At 49.6% G+C, this 27,002-nt stretch overlaps 11 protein-coding genes across 11 annotated transcripts; 3 read left to right on the top strand and 8 right to left on the bottom strand.

The window, feature by feature from the left end:
• Nucleotides 1–370: 370 nt before the first annotated feature.
• On the bottom strand, nt 371–997 carry Aud_009607 (uncharacterized protein; the record flags this gene model as incomplete). The annotated part of the gene is made up of 1 exon (XM_043294457.1): nt 371–997. One exon carries the CDS (start codon nt 995–997, stop codon nt 371–373), a length of 627 nt encoding a protein of 208 aa, XP_043150392.1.
• A 648-nt stretch (nt 998–1,645) lies between these two features.
• Aud_009606 (uncharacterized protein) lies at nt 1,646–2,194 on the top strand (the record flags this gene model as incomplete). Its single annotated transcript, XM_043294456.1, has 1 exon — nt 1,646–2,194. The coding sequence occupies one exon, from the start codon at nt 1,646–1,648 to the stop codon at nt 2,192–2,194; it is 549 nt and encodes a 182-aa protein (XP_043150391.1).
• A 50-nt stretch (nt 2,195–2,244) lies between these two features.
• Aud_009605 (ABC drug exporter AbcA) lies at nt 2,245–6,193 on the top strand (the record flags this gene model as incomplete). The annotated part of the gene is made up of 3 exons (XM_043294455.1): nt 2,245–4,586; nt 4,679–4,776; nt 4,824–6,193. The coding sequence occupies 3 exons, from the start codon at nt 2,245–2,247 to the stop codon at nt 6,191–6,193; spliced, it is 3,810 nt and encodes a 1,269-aa protein (XP_043150390.1).
• Nucleotides 6,194–6,816: 623 nt separating this feature from the next.
• Nucleotides 6,817–7,083, bottom strand: Aud_009604 (carbohydrate-binding module family 14 protein; the record flags this gene model as incomplete). The annotated part of the gene is made up of 1 exon (XM_043294454.1): nt 6,817–7,083. One exon carries the CDS (start codon nt 7,081–7,083, stop codon nt 6,817–6,819), a length of 267 nt encoding a protein of 88 aa, XP_043150389.1.
• A 2,148-nt stretch (nt 7,084–9,231) lies between these two features.
• On the top strand, nt 9,232–9,894 carry Aud_009603 (uncharacterized protein; the record flags this gene model as incomplete). The annotated part of the gene is made up of 1 exon (XM_043294453.1): nt 9,232–9,894. The coding sequence occupies one exon, from the start codon at nt 9,232–9,234 to the stop codon at nt 9,892–9,894; it is 663 nt and encodes a 220-aa protein (XP_043150388.1).
• Nucleotides 9,895–10,257: 363 nt separating this feature from the next.
• Nucleotides 10,258–11,127, bottom strand: Aud_009602 (uncharacterized protein; the record flags this gene model as incomplete). Its single annotated transcript, XM_043294452.1, has 2 exons — nt 10,258–10,929; nt 10,981–11,127. The coding sequence occupies 2 exons, from the start codon at nt 11,125–11,127 to the stop codon at nt 10,258–10,260; spliced, it is 819 nt and encodes a 272-aa protein (XP_043150387.1).
• A 1,472-nt stretch (nt 11,128–12,599) lies between these two features.
• Nucleotides 12,600–14,308, bottom strand: Aud_009601 (cytochrome P450; the record flags this gene model as incomplete). The annotated part of the gene is made up of 5 exons (XM_043294451.1): nt 12,600–12,774; nt 12,827–12,993; nt 13,044–13,154; nt 13,201–14,048; nt 14,098–14,308. 5 exons carry the CDS (start codon nt 14,306–14,308, stop codon nt 12,600–12,602), a joined length of 1,512 nt encoding a protein of 503 aa, XP_043150386.1.
• Nucleotides 14,309–15,220: 912 nt separating this feature from the next.
• On the bottom strand, nt 15,221–15,643 carry Aud_009600 (uncharacterized protein; the record flags this gene model as incomplete). Its single annotated transcript, XM_043294450.1, has 1 exon — nt 15,221–15,643. One exon carries the CDS (start codon nt 15,641–15,643, stop codon nt 15,221–15,223), a length of 423 nt encoding a protein of 140 aa, XP_043150385.1.
• A 1,716-nt stretch (nt 15,644–17,359) lies between these two features.
• Nucleotides 17,360–22,749, bottom strand: Aud_009599 (NACHT and WD40 domain protein; the record flags this gene model as incomplete). Its single annotated transcript, XM_043294449.1, has 4 exons — nt 17,360–19,834; nt 19,884–21,893; nt 21,943–22,565; nt 22,647–22,749. The coding sequence occupies 4 exons, from the start codon at nt 22,747–22,749 to the stop codon at nt 17,360–17,362; spliced, it is 5,211 nt and encodes a 1,736-aa protein (XP_043150384.1).
• A 1,075-nt stretch (nt 22,750–23,824) lies between these two features.
• Aud_009598 (uncharacterized protein) lies at nt 23,825–24,826 on the bottom strand (the record flags this gene model as incomplete). The annotated part of the gene is made up of 1 exon (XM_043294448.1): nt 23,825–24,826. One exon carries the CDS (start codon nt 24,824–24,826, stop codon nt 23,825–23,827), a length of 1,002 nt encoding a protein of 333 aa, XP_043150383.1.
• A 423-nt stretch (nt 24,827–25,249) lies between these two features.
• On the bottom strand, nt 25,250–26,974 carry Aud_009597 (uncharacterized protein; the record flags this gene model as incomplete). Its single annotated transcript, XM_043294447.1, has 3 exons — nt 25,250–25,758; nt 26,562–26,724; nt 26,780–26,974. 3 exons carry the CDS (start codon nt 26,972–26,974, stop codon nt 25,250–25,252), a joined length of 867 nt encoding a protein of 288 aa, XP_043150382.1.
• Between the last annotated feature and the right edge of the window lie 28 nt (nt 26,975–27,002).

Genomic DNA, 27,002 nt, shown 5'->3' with positions numbered 1-27,002 from the left:
AGTCCACGAAAACCATGGCCTGCCACGGGGCATCTCGTGTCACAGGGCATATCATGCCCCATGGAGAGCAGCAGGCCGTGCGAGAAAAGACACATCGTGAAGATAAGTTATGTGTATTCGTAGAAGCAGCTAGCCGAGACGAAACTATCGAGGAGCGGAGCGACTGCGGACAGGTGCTCGGTAGCCTCAGGCACCACGTCGACAGCCCTGCGTCCCAGAGCTTGACTTGACGAGAGCGTATCTCAGTTTCTGAGGGCCCAAAACGGCTATGGCTTTCAGTGATAATTTGGGCTGCGGCAGCTCCGTCCAGTACTACATACAGCATAGGGAAATTCCTCTCCACAAGTACCCATCTTAAGACTAGTAGGCCTCAAAACGTATCACGAAGTTCCTCCACCTGCGTGACATCTTCCACAAACGTAGCGCCATACTCTCTCATGATCTGTATCTTCTCCTCCATATTCATCGCTAAATGCATTCTCCCAAAATCCCAAGGCAGTTGTTCGGCACTCGCAAACCTCAACACCCATACGCCCACTCCATCCGTCGGCCAACCAAACTCCACCACCTTTGCTTCTTCCTCCGTCATCTCCCTCCCGTCAAGCTGCACTTCGACATAATCCTCCCTACTCGGCCACCACGTCGCACCAGTCCGTCGCAGGAGATTACAGAATCTGTCTTCTTCGTCGGCACTGGGTGAGCGTAGCGATACATGAGAGCGGGGGAGCGATAGGAAAAGCATATCGACAAGGTCAGCGTTTTTTCTGAGAACCCCGCCAGTTGAGGGGTAGCCGTAGACAACGCATCCCCAAATGCTGAAGATGGTCCGTTTGGTCGTCGATAGAGGAGGGTTTGTAGGGCATGAGCCGTCCGGGTGGTCTTCCGTTACTGCTCGTTGACGAAAAATACGGAAACGGTCCACGTTGATGAGAGGTAAGCGGCCAATGGTTTGCAGGCAGAGAGTCAATAGAAAGGTAGAGATGATGGCGACGAGCATGCTGGTAAACCTCATGCTTCAATAAGGCTACAAACCGGAGAAGACCAATGTTGGGTATACGCGACTCGACCTCAGAAGCTCATGAGCACGCTCTCAGTGTCATGCGGATTACCGTCTCAATATGTAGGAATTGGGAGAAGCTCCCTTCAACTAATTAGGCAGGAACATTAACATTGCAAGTAGAGTCATATAAGATGACCCACTGCAATTTCCTATGTATGGCCATAACCGCTAACCTTTTCAGCACTAGCTTAAAGGTATTCAACCCTGTTCTGCCTCATCAACCTGTCCCGCTTGGCTGAGGAAGGCTGACACCCCAGGCAACTGCGTAACAAACTTGACCACGTAGCGGGCGAAGCTCTCCCGCTATGCGGGTGGATTGCGGCCCGAAGATCTGGCTGACGTTAGCCCATCAATATAACTAGTTAACTATGGCTGATTTGGCTGATGAGAGCCGTTGACTTGGCGGACCGAACCGACAATAGTAAGTACTATGGATCGCGTCAGCCATGAAGCCAGGAACGCGAGTAAAAGAGGCTGTTGCTTTATCTAGTGTGGCCTATCTTCTGCTCTCTCAACTTCCTATCACTATAATTTGATACATTCGGTGATGCTCATTGGCGCCGGTAAACCAGAACACCTGCCAATATGACTGGAGACCATGACGGCGGAAACGCCTCTAGTTCCAGTGTGGAGAAGAGGGAAGCGGAGGTTCATCAGCTGGCCAGACAGTTCACAGAGCAGAGCAACTATTCCACGGCGGGACAAAACCCCTTTGCTGCGGAGGCAGGATCGGCCCTGGACCCCAATGGCGAACACTTCAGTGCTCGGGCATGGTGCAAGGCCATGCTGCAGACGTACACCGGGGACAAGCAGGCACATCCGCTGCGAACCTTGGGGGTCGCCTTCAGCAATCTGAATGTGCATGGTTTCGGTTCTGACACTGATTACCAGAAAAGCGTCGGCAATGTCTGGTTAGAGGCACTCAGTCTGGCAAGCAAAGCACTTGGTCAAAAGCAGCGCAAAATTCAGATTTTGCAGAACATGGAAGGATTGGTGGAGGCTGGAGAGATGCTGGTGGTTCTTGGACCCCCTGGATCCGGATGCTCCACTTTCTTGAAGACTATTGCTGGAGAGACTTACGGCTTTCATGTTGATAAGAACTCAAACATCAATTTCCAAGGCAAGTCTGATTGACTAAGAGCAAGGTTCTTTACTAATTCCCGTCAGGTGTGAGCGCAAAACAAATGGCCCGCGAGTTCAGAGGAGAAGCCATCTACACCGCGGAGGTCGACGTCCACTTCCCCAAGCTCACTGTTGGAGATACCCTTTATTTCGCTGCGCGCGCCCGAGCACCACGACACATCCCTGGGGGGGTGAATGCGACCCAGTATGCAAGCCACATGCGAGATGTGATCATGGCCATGTTTGGTATTAGCCATACGAGGAACACAGTTGTAGGAAACGACTTCATTCGCGGTGTGTCTGGTGGAGAGCGCAAGCGGGTTAGTATCGCTGAAGCTTGCCTCAGCAATGCACCGCTGCAATGTTGGGACAATTCTACTCGTGGTCTTGACAGTGCGAATGCCATCGAGTTCTGCAAAACGTTGCGCATGCAGGCAGATATTAATGGCGCCACAGCCTGTGTCTCTCTATACCAAGCTCCTCAGACCGCTTACGACTATTTCGATAAGGTCCTGGTTCTATACGAAGGTCGCGAGATCTACTTTGGTCGCACATCCATGGCGAAGCAGTACTTCCTTGATATGGGCTTCATCTGCCCTGACCGACAAACTGATGCTGACTTTCTCACCTCTATGACTAGCCACCTTGAGCGTGTTGTTCAGCCAGGTTATGAAGGCCGCGTACCTCGAACACCTGATGAGTTCGCTGCGCGATGGAAGGCCTCACCACAGCGAGCACAGCTTATGCAAGACATCAAGAGGTATAATGCAAAGTTCGCACTGGGTGGTGAATACCTGGATAAGTTAAAGCAATTTCGACGAGCTCAGCAAGCCAAGGCTCAGCGTGTATCATCACCCTACACTCTTTCCTATGTACAACAGGTGAAACTGTGTCTGTGGCGCGGGTATCAACGATTGAAGGCTGACCCCAGCGTCACAATCTCTTCATTATTCGGAAATACGATCATATCCCTTGTTATCGCCAGTATATTCTACAACCTCAAGGCTGACACAAGCACCTTCTTTCAGCGCGGTGCTCTTCTCTTCTTTGCTGTGCTTATGAACGCCCTTGGTTGCGGCCTTGAAATGCTGACTCTATACGCGCAACGAGGGATTATAGAGAAGCACTCCCGATACGCTCTCTACCACCCATCTGCTGAAGCGTTTTCGTCAATGATAATGGATTTGCCCTACAAGGTTCTCAACGCTATTACATCTAATATAGTTCTGTACTTCATGACCAATTTGAGGAGAGAACCCGGTGCTTTCTTCTTCTTTGTCTTCACCTCGTTCGTCCTGACTCTGACCATGTCCATGTTCTTCCGGTCTATGGCATCGCTATCAAGATCCCTTGTCCAAGCTCTGCCCTTCTCCGCCGTTCTACTTCTCGGTCTCAGCATGTATACTGGGTTCGCTATCCCAACAGGGTATATGCTTGGATGGGCTCGCTGGATTGCCTACATCAATCCTATCAGCTATGGCTTTGGGTCCCTACTGATCAATGAATTTCACAACCGCGACTTCCCGTGCATGAACTATGTCCCATCGGGTCCTGGCTATACGGATCTCGGGCTTAACAACCGTGTTTGCTCCACCGTCGGATCAGTGCCTGGACAGCCCTTTGTCAATGGCGATGCCTACATTGAGTCAGCATATAGCTATACCGCCTCGCACAAATGGAGAAACATCGGTGTCATATTCACCTACATGTTCCTGCTTGGGGCCGTCTATCTCGTTGCTACTGACTTCATCACTGAGAAGAAGCCGAAGGGCGAGATCCTAGTTTTTCCTCGCGGACACAAAGCTCTGAAGAAGGGCAAGTCAGATGAAGATCTTGAAGGGGGCAGTGGCCGCAGCGTCACAGTGGAGAAGACTGGCTCAGATGGCCTTGACATGATTGAACGCCAGACCGCGATCTTCCAGTGGAAGGATGTCTGCTTTGATATCAAGGTTGGAAAGGAGAATCGCAGGATTCTTGACCACGTTGACGGATGGGTCAAACCGGGAACCTTGACGGCGCTTATGGGTGTTTCTGGTGCTGGAAAGACCACGCTCTTGGATGTCCTGGCTACGCGCACCACTATGGGGATTATCAGTGGAGAAATGCTCGTCGATGGCCAACCGCGGGATGACTCCTTCCAACGTAAGACCGGCTACGCTCAGCAACAAGATCTGCATCTGAGTACTGCTACAGTGCGCGAGGCACTTGAATTCTCTGCTCTTCTACGTCAGTCCGCTCACGTTCCTCGTCAAGAGAAGATTGACTACGTGACAGAAGTGATTAAGCTTCTTGACATGACCGAGTATGCTGATGCTGTTATTGGTATCCCTGGTGAAGGCCTGAACGTTGAGCAACGTAAACGTCTCACCATCGGGGTAGAGCTTGCGGCCAGGCCCCAACTTCTGTAAGTTGTCACCTCAGACAAATTACTTCGGCCTCGGGCAAATCACTGTGGTCTCAGGCAAATTACTGACTAAAGGTGCGTTGCCTGGACAGCCTTTTCCTGGACGAACCGACCTCAGGACTTGATTCCCAAACATCCTGGGCTATCCTTGATCTCCTTGATAAGCTGAAGAAGAACGGCCAGGCTATTTGTAAGTGTCTGATCGTGCATTTATAGCTGCCATTAACGTGCTCCTAGTGTGTACCATCCATCAGCCATCTGCCATGCTGTTCCAGCGCTTTGATCGTCTCCTCTTCCTTGAAGCTGGTGGTCGCACCGTCTATTTTGGAGATGTCGGCCAGAACTCGCAAATACTGATTGACTACTTCGTCCGCAACGGTGGCCCTTCATGTCCTCCAGCTGCCAATCCCGCCGAATGGATGCTCGACGTGATCGGTGCCGCTCCTGGATCTCACACTAGCATCAACTGGTTCGAGACCTGGCGTAAATCCCCCGAATATGCACGAGTCCAAGAGCACCTTGCTGAACTGAAACACGAACGTCCCCAACAAAGCCACCTGTTCCGCACCATATCCAGCCAAAAGCGCGAAGACAAAGCCAGCTACCGCGAATTCGCTGCTCCCTTCTGGGTCCAGCTGTGCGAAGTCCAAGTACGAGTCTTCCAGCAAATCTGGCGGTCACCCACCTACATCTACTCCAAGACCGCTCTCTGCGTGTTATCCGCTCTCTTCGTGGGCTTCTCCCTCTTCCACACTCCCAACACCATCCAAGGCCTCCAGAATCAAATGTTCGGCATCTTCATGCTACTTACCCTCTTCGGCCAACTCATCCAACAAATCATGCCGCATTTCGTCGCCCAGCGCGCGCTATACGAAGTCCGCGAACGACCCTCAAAGACCTACTCCTGGAAAGCCTTCATCATCTCCAACATCGTTGTTGAACTACCCTGGAACTCGCTCATGTCCGTTCTTATGTTCCTGTGCTGGTACTACCCAATTGGTCTCTACCGCAACGCCCAACCAACAGATGCGGTGAACTTGCGGGGCACACAAATGTGGCTGATGGTCTGGACCTTCCTTCTCTTCTCGTCCACCTTTGCACATTTTATGATCGCGGCGTTCGACGCCGCCGAGAACGCTGGAAACCTAGGCAACCTGCTCTTCCTGCTTTGCCTGCTTTTCTGCGGTGTTCTGGCGACACCAGATCAGCTCCCAGGGTTCTGGATCTTCATGTATCGCGTTTCGCCGTTTACGTACCTGGTCAGCGGGATGTTGTCGGTGGGCATATCGAATACGAACGTAACCTGCGCAGACAATGAGTATCTGCGCTTTGACCCAGTTAACGGGACTTGCGGCAAGTATATGGATTCATACATGTCGTGTATGGGTGGGTATCTTGAAGACGAAATGGCGACTTCTAACTGCAGCTTCTGCCCGATCAAGGAGACGAATGTGTTCCTTAGTAGTGTTTCGTCGAGTTACTCAGATATCTGGAGGAATTTTGGGCTCATGTGGGTATTTATTGGTTTTAATATCTTTGCAGCTTGTTTGTTGTACTGGTGGGTTCGTGTTCCAAGGGTCAAGAAGCCAGTTGCTAAGACTGAGTGAGCGTTGTTTATAGTTGTCTCATTTTTTCATACATATTTTATAGGTTCTGCTTGCTCTACTGTTGCGATATCTTCCTAGAATTGAATATACTGATTCTCCGCCCAATATTATCAGAAAACAACTTGTGCAGGTCAAATGGGAATTCAAAGAATAAGATTCGCAGCAATACTCTTTTTAAGATTGGTACTCTACTACAGGATTTTAGCTGCAGTTAAAATCTGAGGATATCCTGTGCTAGCTTGACCATTACCATCTCCCTTATAAACTTTCTGCCTCTATAGACTGCTTATCCTTAAATGAGTCTCTACTTACCTTATACTATTATTTAGTATACCTTTATTCTTCTTTTATATATATACTTCTCTTCTCCTTTCTCAACATGTTCAAACCTTCTAAAAATGTTGGTTAGGGGGAAGCTACAGCTTGAACAATCAGAAGCCCAAAGGCCGACACTGCAATGCGAATGTATGTAGGAGCGACATGAATTGTTCGATAATTAGAACCGTTAAGCACAGGGTATGACAAATCCCAGAACAGAAAAAGAAAAATGCAAACACAGACTAATGCAATGGGGTATACATGTCCATGCTGATACCAGTAAACATGCGCGACTCAATCAGATACTAATATTCCTCAGATTGATATCCTCTGTGGAAGCAGCTGGGGACGCTCTCCTCGTGGACACAAACACCCGTTGTCGGGCAGTAGGCAGTACCGGGTCCGCAGGTCTTGAGGACGGGAGCGCCTCCGGACGCGCATTCGTAGAAGTTGTGGCAGTCGGAGCTATCGGGCCATGCCTGTCCGACCCTGCAGTACGCAGTCGCTGCTGTGGCGGATGAGAAGAGGAATGAGGCCGCAAGGGCGGACAGGGCTTGGTAGATGAAGTGCATTTTGAGGGGTGTCTGAGAAGACCTTAGTAACTTATGGATGATGGTTTGAGTAGGCGAAGTACCTGGTGAGTATGCGATTGAACGGTAACAGGAAGCGATTCAATGGTAACAAGAAGTTGCGAGACGATATCTGGTGGATTGATACTTGATTCTCGACTGAGATTATGAAAGGATGGTTGATATTGAATGAGCTCGAGATCATGGCCATCGAGCCATCTTTATACCTTTCTTGTATCTACGAAGATGTAGAAAACGGTTATCATGAAGTGCTCCCTTGACATCAAAATAGTGATACGTAGATTGACCTTCCGCAGGCGATTTTGACATGACCGGTAGTAACTGTTTTCGTATACACCCCTTGGTAGTGTGAAGCCGGACTACGAGATGATCTTCCAGCATCAGCTACTCCAGGAAAACTAAGCTTAATGCAAGCGACGCATAGTTAATTCTGAGAACGTACAGGAATGTGCTGGATGGCATATTCTCGGGAAAATCCATTGACTGCTGCTTCTTCCACGTGGCTGCTGGACATATCATTACGAATATTCTGTAGATGTCAGACCTCTAAATTAATCTGGAAAGAGAATTGATCATTAAGCTGGGTTGTTATGCTTGGGGTTTCGTCCTGCACATCCTGACTTGCTTTAGGTATCATTCTTGATAACCAACAACCGCGTATGCTGCTATTTGTTTATTGTGTAATTGAACCTGACCAATTCCCTAAGTGTACATACATCCACGATACCAAGTGCTGGATTCTGGAGATGGTGTTCTTGCCGACTATCAATCGGAGGGACAAGGGCCAGGGATGAGGGCCGCCAGCAGCCACGCCGTGGAATGTTGGAATGCTGGAATGTGGAACAGCTTCCGAAGCCACACATCTTTATTTTATCCCTGTGCTCATTCTGAAAGCAAAGGTCGATCGCAGTTCGCTACTGTATCCGAGTTTACGATCGCCATTGTAGCAATACACTGTCTTCCTGACAAACATAGTGACTTGATGGTCGACTAGTATACTGCACATGCTTTCGTCAACCGGTCGAGGCTCTAGTTTATATGATATTCTCTCTTTGTCCCCCGTCATCCAGTAGAAACCATGATTATGAGAATACCTGGTGTTTCGGTTATCGCAAGTGCTGTATGAGCTGTGGATTGCACGACTCGAGCATACCTCAAGGGAAATGTAGCTTGACGCCACCTTGGTCAATGAAGGCTTGACGCACATGTAGTCACTAGTACTATTATTGGCTCGTTGACAGCCCCTACATTCTTCGTAGTGGAACGTAGATCAATACTCCAAAGAGGCTAAGTTAGACTTCAGCCACTCCAACTAAGATGCACTCTTAATGAAACACCAGATTCGTTTCGCAAGTGGTGTCTGGGCTGGCTCACATGCCGAAACAGTCAAGCTCAAGTTGCGAAACGAAGAGGAGCTGCGAGTCGACGGAAACAAGCCTTGTCGGCCCGCATGAGCCAGACTTGATTGTGGAGAAGTCTACCTCTCGTACTAGGAGGAGTTTACGTAGATTTCTTGCTTTTCCTTTCCCTGTCGCCGGTTCTCTACGGGTAGTGTGTTAGTGTTGTCCCCGATCTACATATGGAATTGTAGTAATTCGGGGTCCTGAAGCTTCAAGATCAGCAGGGCACGGAGCAGTAGGAAAAGCTGGCCCTGATTACACTTCAACAGACTCACCGTAGATCGCCATCATCACACTTGAGTGTCTCCATGTTTAGCCGAATATTGCTGGAACCTTCCGAGCCAGACTCACATGTCGCCTCTTCTGGCCAGCAAGCGAACATCGCCAAGTCAGCCATGGGGTCGAACAAAATTATATCCTTCTTACCATTCGCCAGGGAGATTATCCTTGTCCCTGACGCCGGCTTGGCTCGTATTGTCAAACATAATCGCTGTCCGCCAAGGACGGTGGCTTCCGAGCTTGCATCGTGAGTGGTTCTTGGTGCACCAAATACGAGGATCTGCGCGTCCAACCCCCAGAAATGGTGACACGAGAAACTGAGACTGCACTCCTGGGGTTTGATCATAAGAAAAGGGGATGCCCGGTTGACCGATCGATCTTCGCTTGCGTTTGTGATTTTCACTTTCCATCCAACCCACATTCTCGTCGATCCACTCTATAAACAAGCAAAATGAAGTGGTCAACTCTCCTCCCTCTGGCACTCTCCACACTCTCTCTGCTCCCTTCCACGGGCGCATGGGAAATAACATGGACCGACTCCGACAACCAAAAGCAGAGCCAATCCGGCACTGGCCCCAGCGACTGCATCGTGATCGATAACCCCAAGGGCCACCTATTCAAGATCGACTCCCAAGGCGAAAAAGGCATCAACATGCTCCTATTCACAAACAACAAGTGCTCCGGCGAATCAGCAGGCATGGCGACCGACGTGTTCTCCAAGGAATCTTCCCAGGAGCTGCTCGGCTTCAAGGTCGTCGCTCTGTCGTCAACGACTACCACGGCAACCGCTACGACTGGGAAATCTGTCAGCCGAGTTGCGACGACGTTCCCAACCTCTTCGCCGAGTGAGACGGCCTCGAGAAGTATCAGTGATAGCGGCGAGTCAATGACAATTCAGCCAACGGATGCGATGAGCACGGCTGCGACTGCGACCACGACTTCGACGTCGACTTCGACTTCGAAAAGCTCGAGCACCCCGTCTTCGAAGACTTCGAGTGCGGCGAGCGCAGCTACCCCCAATGCCGCAGGCCAGCTGGCGGGTTCGGATGGGGATATGGTGAAGGGGCTCGTCGGTACTATCTTCGGGCTGGGACTGGTACAATGGATGATTTGATGGGCTACTATCTGGCCTGTACGCCTGTTGTGCCTGTATCTCAAGCTGTCTGGCCCAGGACTCATTGTCTGTTGCGGCTTGTTCTATTCTTACCTATGCTTCTTACGACCATTCTTACGATTAATCTTAATATATCCTTCTGTGCATACCATGGATAAATCACTTCATTTCAATTGCGAGCTGACGTTCTAAAAAAGTGACTCTAGATCAGTTGCCGCTTTTCCATTACATTTTTAATGGCTTCTCTTCAAGACTTTCTGTTGATCAATCTTTTCGTATGGAAGAATATCATAGGGAGTGACAGGTCAATAAATCAAATCAATACATCCAAAGCGTGACAATTGCAGCATATCCAATCGAATCTCAAAGAAACTCCTCCACCGGCACCGCCGGCTCAAAATCATCCGGATTAAGTGACAGCAGACAAACAGGGAGCTCGAATTCTTCCCTCATCTGCCCCGCAACTTCCTCGCTGTACTCGTGCACCTCCTTCATATCCGCCTTATCCACCAGCTCATAGTGCCGCTTAATGCGCGGAGGGAGCTCATCCAGCTTCACAAGCCCCGTCTGGACAAGCTCGCTCTGCAGATCCAACCAGTACTCTCCCCGCATAGTCCGACCAGGCACCACATCGCGGTAGTACAACATGGCCAGCGCCTCCGCGTATTGGTTCGGAGTTGGTATCATGACAGCGTAGTCGGTAGAATCCATCCGGCCGAGACGCTTTCGGGGCGAGTACTCTGGCAGCCTGGCATCGTTAGCAAGCATGTAGTGCGGATGGTAGCCGTCGGGCGTGCAAGCCGGGATTTCTGGAGCCGTCCAGAGCAGATCGGATTTTCGGTGGAGTTCGACTGTGAACCACTTTCTTGGGTCGCCTTTTTGCTTGATGTTGAAGTGGGCATAGGGGGGTGGTGCCGGGCGGGTTGGCTGGATGGCGGGGCATGTTTGGCCTAGATAGCAGACGGGGAACTTGGCTGTCTCGAGGATATTGCGTGCTTCGTCAATTAGCTCATCGGGGATGACGAAACTGAAGTCCTGTAGGTGCTGGTTAGATAATGATAAGCTGTAGTTAGGATAAGTACTTACTGAGACTTGGAGAGGTACTCCGTAGAGACTGAAGACCAGATCGCCCCAGAGCAGACAGGGGATTCCATGGGCATTAAGCAGGCGCGAAATCGAGCAGACCAACTCCTTGTTGGCTGTGTAGTCTCCTCTGAATTTGAAGTCTGCCATCGTGACGTGTAGATAATCTCTCGAGGATGATATCGATCTCTGTCCGGAGTGCAACTGGTATATATAGCTCTAGTCGAAGGTCCGTCCATTGCGACGATTATCCCCATATCGTCATTAAGAATGCGTCAAAGAAAATCAAGACAAATGGCAGAGACGCCTAGGCAATACCACTGATGGCTTCGAAGTCGCATCCGTTGGGTCATGCTGAAGGGAAGAGTCGGTGGCTTGTCTTTCTCGATAATGAAACCGATGAGCAAATCAAAGACACAAGTGCGACAGAGCCATTCTATCTTAGATCTGACCTTCTTTTGTCCTAGAGAATGGCCAAACGTAAAGTGGTGTTTCAGCAACAAAGAAATATACATTCAACCCAGCCTATCACTGTCCCGTTCTGAAAGACATGCTGACAATTAAGCACAAAGAACCTATGTGAATGACAGCATTCCGCGTTAGGGAACCTCGAACGTCTCGAGGCCCTTTATCAAAGAAGCACTATTGGAGTAAGTTTGAGTGTATGTCATTTCCATTCTTGAGCATCACTATACCCGCCCATCAAACATCACTGGGAGGACCATTATTAAAGAACTCTGGTGAAGGTGTTTCATGATCTTGACACACTCTTGACATACCAAAGCAAACCATCAGCTTTGGCCATGAAAACCGCGTTGTAAATCTGCTTTAATTTTAGAAAGTCACTCAACTCATGCTGCGTGCGAGCGACTTGAGGTTCGAAAGTAAGAGCCGGGAATAAAGCAAACATATCGAAGCTCTATCAATCTCATATCCGCTTTCTATATTTTCGATATTTGATATCTGACTGCCAGTTACCCAGTTAGAAAAGGATGAGCACTAAGAACCGATCGTATGTAAAGAGTCTAAGAGAGTCCGCTGCATTCAGTCTCAATGCGATTGGACTATAAAAATATAACCATGCTGATAAGTCACTTTCGGCTCCTCTAATCCAATCACGCTCAATGTTGGGCCAGGGTCATCGGTGTTCGCCGAGTCGCAGGTTACAGGCTGTGTTGGATAGCGAATGGACGTGAAGACTTTGAGACATCTCAAGGGTGGATGGTGGCTTTGCTGCGAGCGAGTCATGATCAGCGTATGGCGACCAAACGCTACGCATGAATCCTTGTTCATAATCGAAGTGGGCATTTCGAATGACTCCAACCCGATACAAGTGATGTCCAGGCTCCGGTTCGTATAATGGAAAACCCTCGCCTCGATACTTCCTGTTATTGAACATATCTACAAAGTAAGCCTTGGGACCATGTCCCTGCCACTTCTGGATGTGAATGGCCAGTAAAGTTGATGTCTTGACCCTTGTAATACTTCTGTCTGGATATGGCCAAGTGACATAGCCTGGTATATGGATGCTATTATGGATGGACAAAGAAACGACATCCCTAACCTGAAAGGGAGGGACAACGGAGCCTATGGTACCAAGCAGACCAAAAAGCAATGTTACACTACTCCTGGAGCATATTCGTCACCTTCGTAAACACCCTAAGGTCACCATGTTTGGAAAGCCCCAGCACGTAATCACGCACAATCCGGATGTCCTCGAAGGTCGTCTCATGCAGCACCATGTCGAACCGACGGACCATGTAAGCGATGGTCATGAAGAGCTCGATATACGCGAGACTAAAATGTGAGCAGCGGCTCTCATCTTCGTACTGGCACGGAGTTAACTCACTTCATGCCCAAACAGATTCTGCTTCCCCGGGTAAACGACACGATATACTTGGTCAAGCGCTCCGGCTGATCTGATGCTTCGATCCAGCGCTCTGGCCTGAAGGTCTGCGGGTCGGGGAAGATTGATGGATCTTGATGAACAAAATATGTGGACATACTTACGGGCGTCTGTCGTTGTCAGTAGTGCACAATACAGAGGAAAAGAAAGGACAACTCACCCCCGGAGGAATCGCATAGTCTTTGTATTTCAGGGTCTCCGTCGGGGCAATCCTTGGGAGGCGAATGACAGCCCCGTAAGACAGGCGAAGGGCTTCATTGATTACTGCGTTCTGCACAGGTCAGATGTCATATTTCCAGATGAGGACATGCAATTACCAGATACGGCAGCTTTTCCAACTCAGCCCACGTCGCCGTGCTGCTCAGCGTAGGCAGAACACTCGACTGCAACTCGTCCCGCAATTTCTTCCATATTCTCGGTTCGTTTGCCATGTAGAATGTGGCAACGGTCAAGGCCCGTGCAGTGGTCTCTGTGCCCGCCGCAAGGACGATTAAAGCCTCATCCTGAATACGGGCGAGACTCCGTTCTTCCGGCGGAATGGAGGGGTCTGTAAGTCTGTGGAAGATGGTTCTGGCGCTCTCGTCACGCTTGGACTTCGGCTGGGCCGCATGATCGAAGATAGATTTCTGGAATTCCAACAAGGCGGTTTTACCCGGCTGAACGAAGCACATTATCTGCGCGGGGATTGTACGAAAGATTGTCACCAGGAACGGGAAGAAGCGAAACCAGTGCACGGCCTTCGTGGCCTCGTTGACTGCTGCCCGGATATTACTGCGGAACTGCGGGTCCTCGAGGAAGCCCCAGCTTTTACCGTATGCATAGTGCGTGATCACATCTGCGGTGAGTCCTGCAAACGCAGCATCCACCCGTATGGCTGACCTGCTGTCATATGCTTCTTGGAAGCGTTGCATTAGCTTTAGGACTCTCTCTTCGATGATTGGAGAGAGGACCGTGACGGATTTCTTGGAGAAGTAGTCGCTGAGGATGCTTCGCCGGAACCGATGATGGTCATGGCTAACTGTGGAGAAGGTAGACAAGGGAGCGCCGGAGACATAAACCCATCCGGGGTCTTTGTCGCGTTTGTGGGTTCCACCAGCGTAAATCGTATCGTAGAACGAGGGGTCTTTGATGTGTAGTTCACGAGGATTGATGCGAACCACTGGGCCTGACTGATGTGAGAGACGAGGTGGCTGATGATACAAAATAAACTTTACCGTATCTCTCATGCATTCTTTCGATTTGGAAGAGGAACTGGCCCCCCTTGATCACATCGTAGTAGAACTCGTAGAGGAAGGTGGCTGCGGTCAATTTCGGACCCGGGTATCTGCTTAATGGGTGGAAGAAGAGACGATAGATAGATTGTACAAGAAAGTAGCAGAAAATATAGGCCAGCGCCAGTAGCAGCCATGAGAACGATACCATCATTTTGATGATTCGCACCGATCAAAAAGTTGTGGAAGGAGAAGCGCGACGGGGCAAAGACGAATATATATCCGACGTCCCCTCTATCTAGAGCCAACCACAGGCAGCAAGCGTCCTTGTTTCACTGAACGCCAGGCCATCCATGTCTTATTCATCTCCTGCAGGACGATCCTTGCCAAACACAACGGTCTGCATAAAGGAGGGGTTGGACACATCAATTTGAAACCCTCGTCTGCAGGATCAGATGACGGATATCCCAGCTCGAATTGTACGTTTGCAACTGCATTTGAACGCCGATGATCCAGCAATCATCTAATGGAAGTGCGATCAGCCCAATAATAGTTTCTCCGCCTTCTGACAACAGAGTAGTAATTGAACCTTGAGCTCCCCTGAGTATCCTTCAATGGACGAAAGATTGAAGAGCATCGTGGCACTAGGTGTCTGAAGGGGCATCGTTATGATCGGGAAGAATTCGACATGGCATGTCAACGAGAAGCCTAAAGGGCCGATGGCAATTCTATACTCTTTGCAGATGTCCCAGGGGTAGGTGACGGACAATTGGACAAGCTATTGTGAGTAGTAATTCTGATAACCCCGGGAGAGGGTGCTGCTTCAGTTCGTGACATGTCGCAAATAATACTAATCGCTGTAGTGTCCGTTTCAGCCGTATCAGGGGTGATGATAGCTCTAGAAATGACAGGAGTCTGGTGTATTGTGCTAGTAGTCCTTTCAGACTGAACGGGCCGTTAAAAATATCTTCTTTGTCTTATTCAGTCTTGAGGCATTCTTGACACAGATGAGAATAGAGTGCGGAAGTAAGGCTTCCTGTCTGGACCCAGAGCCGATCAACCAGTACCTGGCATATCTGCCGCCCTATCCTACGGCAAACTAGCAAGCTCGCCTGTCCTGGACTACCTAGGATGGATAGTATTTCAAAACAGCAAACACCTCTTTTTGATCCTCCCTCTCGAAAGTAATCGAAGCCCTTGTAGCATGCGTCGCGGGGCTGTAACACCCTTCAGGCGCCGCGTGCGAATACTTGCCCCCGCTGTAGAATTCCGGATGCAGCTTCAGTGCCGTATCCTGCTCCTGCAGGTCCCACAGCAAACCACACCATGGTTTGTAATTGTGGATGCCCACGACGACGGTGAATATTTCGCCGGAGGAGGTTTTGAAGCGAAGCATTCCAGAGGTACCGCTGCCTCCCATGAACAGCACATGCTGGCCGTCGTTCTCGGTCCAGGTGCATCCGTTGGCATAGTACCAGCAGGTTTTTTCGACACATGTGAGGGCGTCGGAGGTGCTGTTCTCGATACGGAGACGGATAGTGTAGGACATTGTAGCGCTGCAAGTGTCAGCATACTCTTGAAGAGCTTGTGGTGGCATGCATACAGGATGCTGGTGTGACTAGTATGTCAGGACCTGGGATAGTGTAGGAGTGCTGCTGGTTGCAGAGTATATGCTCTAATAGAGAAATAGTGTCTTGTCGAGTCAGGCGGAGGAGACAAGCTCCAATACTCGTGGGATATTGACGCTTTATATAACGGAACCGCGATACCAAGGCTAATGGAGATGCCTTCTCTCGGCTATAATTGACGTATAATTCTGTTTGCTACTCAGATCGCCACCGACAATCCAATCGATGTCAGTGCTTCAGCGGTTTGGGTGCTGTGCTCTAGTGCTTACACCTACGTTAATCTCACGATGAACCATGGAGAAGTGGATTCGGATATGACCGAGCCATGTGCCAAACTCACCTGCAGGAAATAGATCACTCAGAGCTGAAATGAAAAAATGGCGTCGACGCATATACGGGAACTGGAGAACCCCGAGGCCGCGAGGGTGGCGTAAATGGTTAGTGTATACCCGATAGTACGAAGCGACAGGACATGTCCTCTCCAAAGATGCTACTATCAGATTCAGCTCCAGAAGAGCGACGGAGTTTGATGTTAGCATTATCATATAAACGAAAGACGGAATGGCCCGGTCCAATAGTACGAACCCTTGTCGTGGCGTTCCCCAGAAAGGAATCCTGCAGCACGGCGCTTAAAATCTGGTAGTGGCTGAGGATTTCTGAGCTGAAGATATTAAAGTGGCGTGCTGGCGATAAAGTTATTATGCTTGTAATATCCAGTTGATAAATCCCTCTCCAAAGGCTGGCGTGTGCTAGGGCCACTGGAGATACCGTACCTAGCTGAACTGATAAACAGCTACTCATTAGTTTAACGTGTCACCGGCAGGGACTGAGCGTACGCGGACTGAAGCTGCATACCGATGATCGATGGTCTAGGCTCGGTGCAGCTCTCCATATGCACTGTAACCCTCCCAGGAGGGCTGTGCAGCATGTCATTGACCCGGAACCTTGGCGAGCTTTGTCTATGGTGTCACCACGCTCTTTCAACTGTCTCAAGGAGTATTGAAGCCGATTCTACAACCGAACCAATCGGTGCTTGGCGTATATCCGTCAGCTGAGATGTATTACACGATCAGCATCTTCAGGTATTCTTCGGAGATATCCCATCTCAGCTAGCCACTGGAGAATGCCACTGCTCAACAAGCGCAATCATAGGAAGGGAAAATTATGATCCGTGTCGGCGATTTAGTCCTACCGGGATGACCGATGCCAAAGCGTATCTGAGGGAATGTACTCGTCTGACTGGGTCTTCTCTAGCATTCTGGTCGAAGGCGATAGGGTGTTTGTGTACTAGGATATAATACCCATAGCCCTATCTGGTCATTGTTCCTAGAGCTGCCAGGTCATGTAAGCCACCCGGCAGCTCTGTTTTGCATATATATCGCTTTTATCACAGCCATTAATCAGTTAACTCCAAAGGCGAAGCCACTTCCCTAGATATCTGTGCCTTGTTTCCCCTGTATATGTCATAAAACTAGCATGCAACAGACGTTAGAACGGTTGCCAACAGATTAAATGGGAACAGTCCAGATATCCAGCCAAATTCCTGGACGAAGACGCCCAAAGACGTCACATGATACTTCCATGCTCTCATTGACTGCGACAGTATCCCAACGTTCATAAGATACCAGTGGGGACCATTAATTGTCAGCCAAATATCCGTCCGCAGTGAAGCCGAAAATGAGGACCTGACCCGATCGACAACCGATGGCAACCGTGTTGCCCTGCACGGCAGAGCACTCAGGGCGGAATTCAGCGGGTAGCCAAATGAAATTATCACCGTCACGCGTAATCCAGGAACGGTCCGGGCTCAGACCGTAGCCGTAAACTTTTGGCTCTGGGTAGTAGGCAGCTGAAAGGGGCACAAGGTCCTCGTCGTCTGATTCCTCCTCGCTTGGTTTCTCCTCGCCTGGTTCTTCATCAGATAACTGAAATTCATGGGCGGCTGATTCTTCCTCTCCCAATAACACTTCTTCTGACTGACCATTGCTGCTAGCCAGACTGCCTGACTCGCCTAATTCATCGTCAGCTAATTCCTCCTCGGCCGATTCTTCCTCCTCGAATAGCTCTTCTTCTGAGTTATCATCGTTGCTAGCCAGACCGCCTGCCTCGGCTGATTTCTTCTCTGCGAATGACTCCGCCTCAAACGCTCCTTCTGCCTGTTCTTCGAAGTCATCATAGTTGCTTTCACCATTCCCTTTGTCCTGAACTCCTTTGCGCTCTTGATCAATGTAGGTCTGTTCTTTGATCATGTCTCTAGACCACGTCACAGGTGTGAGAGATGATAGATCAACCTTAATACGCCCAAGTTCAGTGACAAGGTATGTTGAAGTAGGGTCGAGAAGTAGCTGATATATAGAAGTGCCGATCTCGTACATCTGTATGCAATCCCCCGTGGCCGCATTCCAGATCTTGATACTGAAATCTTCAGATCCTGATGCAAGTCGATCACCACTTCTTGAAAAGGCCAGTGACGTGAGTCGACGACTATGGCCCCGAATTCTCCACATGCAATATCTTGAGGCCGTCCTCCACATCTTCATGGTGCCACCCCTTAAGCCTGTTGCCAGTCGCTCACCAGTTGGTGAGAAGGCTACTAATGTAACCTGAAAATGATCAATTGTCTGCATGCATTTGCCTGTGCCTGTGTCCCAGATCTTGATGTTGCCACCCATTGAGTATGACGCCAGTTGCTCACCAGTTGCTGAGAACGCTAGTGATTGAACCCAAGAAAGGTTATAACCTCGGTGCTTGAACGTCTGCATGCATTTTCCTGTGACTGCGTCCCAAATCTTGATATCACCGTTGAATAAGCCTGAAGCTACTCGATCACCAGCCATTGAGAAGGCTACTGACGCAACCGAGGGAGCATCAGCTAGTCTCTTCAGCGTTGATATGCATTTGCCTGTGACTGTGTCCCAAATCCTGATAGTGTCTTTCGCTGAGAGTGATACTAGTCGATGGCCACTTGCTGAGAAGGCCACCGACTTGACCCGTTCCGAACGGCTCTGAATTGGTGTCGTGTTATTGACTATGGCCGTGTCCCAAATCTCAATATCACTAAACCCGGCCGATGCGAACTGATCATCGGTTGCTGAGAAGGATGCTGACATGATCTTCCCAGTACTATGGCCCACAAGCGTCCGCATGCATTCGCCTATGGCCGTGTCCCACATCTTAACACTCCCATCGAATGAGCCTGATGCCAGTTGATCTCTGTTCCTTAAGAAGCTTACAGAGAAAACTGCATCCTCATGACCATTAAGTATGTGTAAGCAAGCACCTGTGGCTGTGTCCCATATCTTTATGGTGCCATCCGATTCCCCGGAAGCAAGTCGCTTATCATCCGCCGAGAATGCTACTGATTCGACAAATGCACGATAGTTACCAAGTTTGTGAATTTGTTTGCCCGTGGCAGTGTCCCAGATAATGGTACTGCCCCCATCCAAGCCTGCTGCTAGTCGATCATCGGTGTTTGAGAAGGCTACTGAATGGACTGCATAAATCACTTCAACAGTCTGCACGCATTTGCCGGCGACAATGTCCCAGATTCTGATGGTCTCATCTGATGACCCCGATGCAAGTTGCTCGCTTGTTGCTGAGAAGGAGACTGAGGAGACTGGACCACTATGGCCCTGGAATACTTGCACGCAATCGCCGGTGGCTGTATCCCAGATCCTGATGATGTGATCCCTTGAGCCTGATGCTAGTAGATTTCCCTTTCTTGAGAAGGCTACTGAATTAACAGTGTCATCATAACCCTGAAGCGTTTGCATGTGGTCACCTGTGGCTGTGTCCCATATTTTTATAGAGCCATTCTTCAAGCCCGATGCAAGTCGATCACCGGTTGCTGAGAAGGCTACCGATTCGGGTGTAGCCTTATTGAGGTCAAGCGTATATAGGCGGGGACTCCAATCCAGTTGCGGGAGGGGTATGTGAGATATCCAGGTGTGTAAGAATCCCTCAAATGTCTGCCGAATCGGGCTTTTTTGCGGGGCAAAAACAAGACCTGCAAAATATGCCTGGAGCGGTGCTACGTCAATCACTTGACGGAAGAAACGGATAAATCGATGCATGTCGCGAAGAAACGTAGAGAGTTCAGTGTTGTTGGCGGACTATGACTTCTATAAGCATACGCTCGCATAAAATTGGATAGCGACTTACATCAACCGCAGTCTGCAATTCCCCCAGTAGCCTGATGCTCTCTGAAATCCCACCGATAAGACTCAATGCCTCAAGCCAGTGGAGGAAATGCTCTTTCAAAAATCGAAGAATTGCCCCTTCCTCAATCAACTCGTTCTCAAAGCCCTGGTCTTTTGCTTTGCAAAGATGGCCAACCCAAAAGACGCAGGAGTAACGTATCGGAGCCAACGGGTCCGGGTCAGGTGGCGTTACGTCTCTGGACTCGAAACCTGGATACGGCAGAGCATAGATGTTATGTCTCAGTATCGAACCCATCGCAATAATCGAGCGCGCGCTGATCTCCGCATTGCCTTGGCCGACGCTACTACCTAGTCTTGTGTAGTCTGCCTCGAGATAGTCCTTGGCGGACTGGTGGATCAGGGAGACGGTTTGGCCCGACATTGCCAGGAAAGAACCGCATTTCTCGACAATTGTCCGCGGGTTTATCTTTGGTTGCAATCCAGCAAGAACGGCGAGTTCAGGCAGCGAGAGAGTACGATATGCGAGTACCACGGCGACTAATATGTTCTTACAGCGCCTTTGGTTTTGTGGACTGCCCTTCTCGATTTGGGCCATAATTAGTTCGTACACATTCGACAAGCCAGAGGGAATCCTTTGGATAGTCTCGACGGCGTCCCACCCGTCCACTCCGTCCAGTTCTTTGAACGCCAATGCCACCCAGAGGAACGTGGACATAGCTCGCTGGCGGATCTCGTCCGAAAGTTGCGCCAAGGTATCCGTATCATAACCGTCTTTTCCCTTCATGCTGTCAAGCTTATGGTCAATATATGCGTTGACGGGGCCTTCCAGACGCCTAGGGTCCAACGTGACCGAAACTGTTGACGCATGAAGACCCTTGAGATCCTTGCCGTCTGCATGAACAAGAACCTCCGGACGGCTAGAGAGTAACCACTTCACCTTACTGGAGAGCGCAAGCGAAGTATCAATCAGGCGAAGAAGCTGCTCCAGGCCCGGGGTTTTCCGGTCACTCTCATCAAGGGCATCGATGGCAAAATATATTGGGGAGAGGCAAGGGTCTTTTAGCATGCTCCGGAGTGCGTCAGACAGCACATAAAACGCGCGCTCGCCTCTCAAAAGAGTGGAACCAGCATTTCTGCGCTGGTCTCGGAGGTGCGAGATAAGAGATGGTTGCTGCACTAGTAGCTGCCAAATCAGTGATCGCAAGATGGTCGTTGCGCTATTCCGGGTCTGATCTGTACCTTGGCAGAAAAAGTACGAGACACTCGGTGAAAGGGCGGAGGGCTGACCGGAGAGCTTGCGAATAATGCCCATGAAGAGCATCGTTTTGCCGGTGCCAGCAGGTCCGTTTAACCACAGCACACGGCAGGACGGTCTATTGAGTCCGTCATTGAGCCAATTGGTGAACGCGGCGTACTCATCGGTGCTAAGGACCCAGTCATACGCATCGTCAAGCAATTTATCCTTCCTCTCCTCAATGTCCTTCAGATCGTACTGTGGATCCACAGCAAAGAGGTCTTGGAGGCATTCCTTGTCCTCAGCGTTCCTTCGTGTTGTCTTTTGCATGGCAATAAAGTCTCGCAAGTTCTGATGAATGTCACCAAGGTATTTCTCCATTTCACTACCAGAGTCGACGAGCTGGCGCAGAGAGCTTTTTTGATACTCTCGGTAATATTGCTCTGAATACTCCCGCACGACGATTTCGGCAGCCTTAACACACGCCAAATCACCGTCCCAGTCGTCCAAGTTCGCTAGTCCGCGCAGGAATCCAACGCCTCGATGCCGGTAATAGGAACAGACGCTCTTCATCTGATAGAGGAGGAGCTCCTTGTAGAGCAGCACAACTGCCTTCTCCAGCCTTTCTAAGACCTCTTGAAACGACTCCGTTCCGATCATAATATTGCTCTTGTTCAACAGGTGTTCGGTTAGGGCGCAATACCAGTCCATTCTTGAGGTCACATGAGCGATGCCCTCCAGGTTAGACTTCGTGGCCTGCGTAGGGTTCAGGAGGATCTGGGCAAACATTAGTGGGTCCAAAGAAGAGTGAGCGATGACTGCTTACTTGTAACCCGATACAAACACCAGCCCACGGGAGCACAGCCTGCGGTATGTTCTGGATTGCGAGGTCGATCATCCCTTTGGCAGAAAGGATGAACTGGGCGACATCACCCACTGCCATTTTGATCTTTGACGACGTTTCGATTTTTTTCTGACCATCGTTGACTAATTTCTTCAGATATTCCTGACGCGTGGTTGGACTTTGCACCTGGGCAGCAAGCTCATCGTCGTCGGGGGCAGAGACACCAGAAGCTTTCTCGGCCTTGAGAACTGCGGTAAGAGTCTTCAGGTAAGACTTGACAAGGTCAGCAGTATCTTTGTCCTCCTCAAGGCTATCGTAAGCGGCATTCCAGATTCTCTGGGATATGGAAAGCTCTGCGCCCTGATTCGTTAGGCGCTCTTCGGGTCCGGTATGGGCCCCAGCAGGATCGACGACCGTCGAGGCAGGATGAGGAACATGCCTAGGGTCAGCAGGATCGGATGAGACATCAAATGTCGCTTTGGACGGTGACGTTGTTGTCGGCTGACGATTCCCGGAGATCGCTAGAGTCAATTCGGCCATTTTCCCACATGGATCCGACGGAGCAGGCGAGTCCACCAGGTCGCTGGACGGGGCTTCTGCGCTGCCTGATGTATACCACCGTTTAGCAGTTGGGGCAGCTGTACAGATCTAGAAGGCCTAGTATGGGCTTCCAACGCGCAGCTTACCTGTTGGTGGGGGAGTCGAGGAGGCGACAAAGCTAGAGCTATCGTTCTGACTCTTTGTTTTCCTAGCCCTCCAAGTTTTCCAGCGATCCCTTACGCTGTGCATGGCGTCTATTTGATGACAATTATGTCGGCTACAGAAGGGGAATACCTATGTAGTCAAATGGGAATAGCGGTCTCATCAAGCCAATGATGAAAACGCAAAAGCAATTGACAACGGTGAAGGTGGGGTCACGTTGGAGACCGCAAGGAGAAAAAGATACTATGTAGCTGACCAAGGGTAGAATTATTTGCTAGCCATCCCAACGACCGGGGAGGAGATCTGAATTCCAGGCGATGGTGAAAAAAGTAAACACCGGCAGCACGTCGTGAGGGGCAAGCACCAACATACGAGGCTGCGTAAGAATACATTTCTATTGGTCCACAAAAAGACCGATTATTTCAGTCTTAATGAAAGATGGGAGATTCTGTCCACTGTACAGAGCCAACAAGTGCGCTAGGAATTTAAAACATTATCTTCTTCAAATACTTCTGGACTACAGGCTAATAAAATAACGCCTACACCATGTCAATCAGCTCCGACCGAGTTCATAGATGCGGGCCGAGCCGACTGACCCAACTCAGTCGTACGGGTATTTGTACAGTGGACTACATTCGTACACAAGGACTCATCACTCTTTTTGCTGTTACCCGCCGGTATTCCCAATAGTTCGAATCTAAATATGGATCTAAATGTAGAAAGACGCCGGGAGGGCCCAGCTCATAGATGTACTATATGGTGAAACTAATACATTTCAACAAGTATCGTAGGATCCAATATCATACTGTATAAGTATACGATTTCTGAGCTACTTGGCGGTCCCTACCTGGGGGTGCGAATGGTGCGGATATATGTAATCTGCAAATTCCAATGTGCTCCTATTGGATAAAAAGCCCATCATAACTCCCACCGTGACTTGCTGCATTACAACTTGAATCACTTCTAATATGATCAGTAGCTTTAGCTCCTGACATAGTAACAGGAGATACTGCTAAAAGAGAATACGAGACCCACTGAGACAATATTATGCATAATCCTTCTTACTGTTTGAACAATCATCATGAGGGGAGATGTCACTAATATACATAGCATATGCTGACCTAAGGCACAGAGAGGTCGGTCCATAACGAGTGAAGACTGACTATTTCTGACCCTCGCCATCTTTCGAGCGGTCGTTCTCATACTTCTGCACCTTTCTCCACTCCTGTTTCACCTTCTGGATAGCCAGCCCAATCATCCCCGAAACCAACCCAAGGGCTAGCACTGAATTCCGCAGTCCGTTTGGATGAATCCAACCCACATTGCCCTCCATAGCACTGACGCTCATGAGCGCAAAGTTGTACGTCCCATGAAACCATACCGCGGGACCAATCACTCCCCACAGTCCTAAAGAGTCCCCGTGATAATCCCTCCGCGTAGCCCGCAGCGCCGTCAAACAAGCCACAGAAAGATGCCCTAGCTGACCCAGCACTACTCTCTCGACGAACGTCAGCAGTAATTTCGGCCAGCTCTCCTGACCTCCCTCGCAGGCTGAATAAATGAACCCAATGTTCTCCACGACACTGAAGCCTAACGCACTGGCAAGGACGTAGTCAATGTACGCCCTGTCGCGGCGTTGCTTCTTCTTGGCGTCTCTCCGGCGCGCATAGATGACCGGGATGTATTTCAGGAGTTCCTCGACGAGTCCAGCGGCAAGATACGTCAAAGTGCCGTTGAAAATCCAGTTCTGCCATGAGGAAGCTAGTTCCGCACGACGGTCAAGTTGCTCTCCTGTTAACCCAGTAATAGTTATACGAGAAAATTCAGCCCAGAATTCAATGCGGAGCTCTTCAGAAGAAAAGAGGACAGCGCTGACGGCTTGACAAATTCCCATTTGGACAGCCGCTGCCGCGGCTAAACCGAGGGTGCCGCTCAAGGTGAAAGTCCAGATGAGTGGTTCTAGCTCCGCGTGGCGGGCGGGAGACGCTCTGCTGCGTTTTCTCCATTTCCTGTAGAACACGCCTGTTGGGACTAGGCTTAGAGGGGAGAGAAGGGCGGTTTTTGGAGATGTGGTGGCTATGAGCAGAAGAGCGGACGGAGGACCCAGGTAGCAGAGAAGACGAGTGGAGAGGGATAACGAGCTGTTTGGCGCTATAGAAGACATTCCAAAGGAATAATGCTCTTGCAGTTCATATTAGGGTGCTCGATGAGGTCGATAATCCTACTTGTCCATCTGAGTCAAAAGAGGGGTCAATCTGATATCACGTGATATAATCCTGGCATCTGGGCCAATAAGACTGCCTGAACACTTAAAATGAGGTTCTATTCAGGGGCAAGACCTTCATAATTCTGAACTTATGGTAAGCATTGCAAAGTAGTACTGAGAGTGTGCTTGCTTGTAACAAAAAGACTGTATGTAACCCCAGCAGATGAAGTGGTGGAGGGTTTGAATAGATCAGTAATGAAATCAATATTTATACCGCCTTCATGCCCCCGGATACAGAACACTGGCAACATGAACCTGACTTGACGCAATCATCCAGTAGCAATAATGGAAGGACGACAGTGAAAACATCTGTTCCCTATCTTATTTCCAGCAACTCTGAGATGGCAGCTCTGCGACATTCACAGTAAGCGTCCCCTCTGAGGTCGTTCCAGAGGGAGAAAGAAGGCGAAATCCCTCTTCACCAGTGACAACACCTGAGTTTTGCTCGATAACCACGAAGTTCAATGACTTATTATTGCTGGGGTTCGTCGCTCTAAAGCATTTCCCGCAGTTTGGATCGTTCCACTTCGCAACAGCTGGCGAGGCACCGACATATGTATTCGGTTGTAACTTGGTCTGGAGTCGTTGGAGGTTGTTTACGCCGTATCTTGTTATGAGGCCATTGGCACCGTCTGAGCAGGAAAATGAAGTGAGTTCAGAATTTTGAGCGTAGTCATAGTCGCGATTATATTTCAATGTATCTGCTTTGACAACTGGGCTTGCTAGGACGGCAGACGAAAGAATAGCAGCCGTAATGGTCGAAAACTGCATCTTGATGGAGGATTGAGCTTCTTTAAGGATAAGGCTCTCTAGGATAATCAATATTTGAGCTGTTGAGAGATAAACAGTAAAGCACGATTGTTAAGTTAACAGGAAAATGCAGGACTCAGAGAAGCTTTTATATTTTTCAGCATGCCCACTCAGACCGGATGACAAGGCTCAATGACCCTGAATTAACTCTACATTAGTATTAGTATTATTGTGTGGTGAACTGGTTGTACTCCCTATGCTGCCCAGGCGTCCTATCATAGGCTTGTACACCTTGTGGAAGTTGAGAAAAAGGTGGATGAGCATGTACATACCAAAATTGTGGCGGGCGCCAAGGGTTGTAATGCCCTAATACAGCTCAGTCACATCTCAGCATACAACAGAGAGCTAACTAGTTAACTAATAGTTATATCATTATGATTAAAGTACTTCTGCACGTCCCGTATTCATGCATAAGGGGCATGAAGGTGGTTGGTCTATCTGACAGAGCTCAGCTGCAGCCCACAACACGATATCCAGAGGCAAGCACAACCGACGACAAGCAATCGGTGGTTGGCATCCTCGACATGTAAAATCATACAACTAAGAACTAGGTGAAAAGTGGATCTTACGATACGGCATCACTCGAGCCGGTCTCAGATTCTGTCAGGCACTCCTGGCCTCAACAGATCGAGTCCCTCGGATGCCTTCATACGACTCGATGGCAGAAATCTCATCAACCCCCGAATAACTGGAACAAGGCGAGCAAGTGTTGGATCGTGCACCCTCTTATTAAACCTTGTCTCTAGCTCCGATAGCTGATGATATTGGAGGAAACTCAGCAAATCTGGCTGGATCGCGTCCACATGGAGGATTGTTCACTCACCTTCCATCACTTCCAACTGATGCTTCGAGTTCAACCGCATGCGGTCCCACGCTGGCTGCCAGTCCTCTGGCACCTTCTCCACAAACCCGACCATCTGTGCAACCAAGGCACCATCGTCGTCTAGGTACCAGAATGGAGTCGTTCTGAATATGAACGAATAAATCTGCGTTGAAAACGTTACCTACTAATTTTCCTGCGGACCGCATAAGGCTACTTACCATGCAGCCTGCACGCCATAAGTCGACTCGGTGGTCAAAGGAGTTCCCGAAAATCGTCTCTGGTACCTGCAATTGGCCTGGTTGAGAAAGATATTTAGGCTCGTGTCCTTGAAGGAACCCCTCTCCAAGGTCAAGAATCCGGAGGTCTTCCTCTTGCTCATCTACCCACTCGTCCCATTCGGCTGCTTTTACCATATATGTGAACAACAAAGTATCCAACAAT

Source organism: Aspergillus udagawae, assembly GCF_001078395.1.
Source record: "Aspergillus udagawae IFM 46973 DNA, scaffold_8, whole genome shotgun sequence".
In the NCBI taxonomy this organism is placed as follows: domain Eukaryota; kingdom Fungi; phylum Ascomycota; class Eurotiomycetes; order Eurotiales; family Aspergillaceae; genus Aspergillus; species Aspergillus udagawae.
Note: the sequence above shows the minus strand (reverse complement) of the source record. Positions and strands in the feature narration are given on the sequence as shown.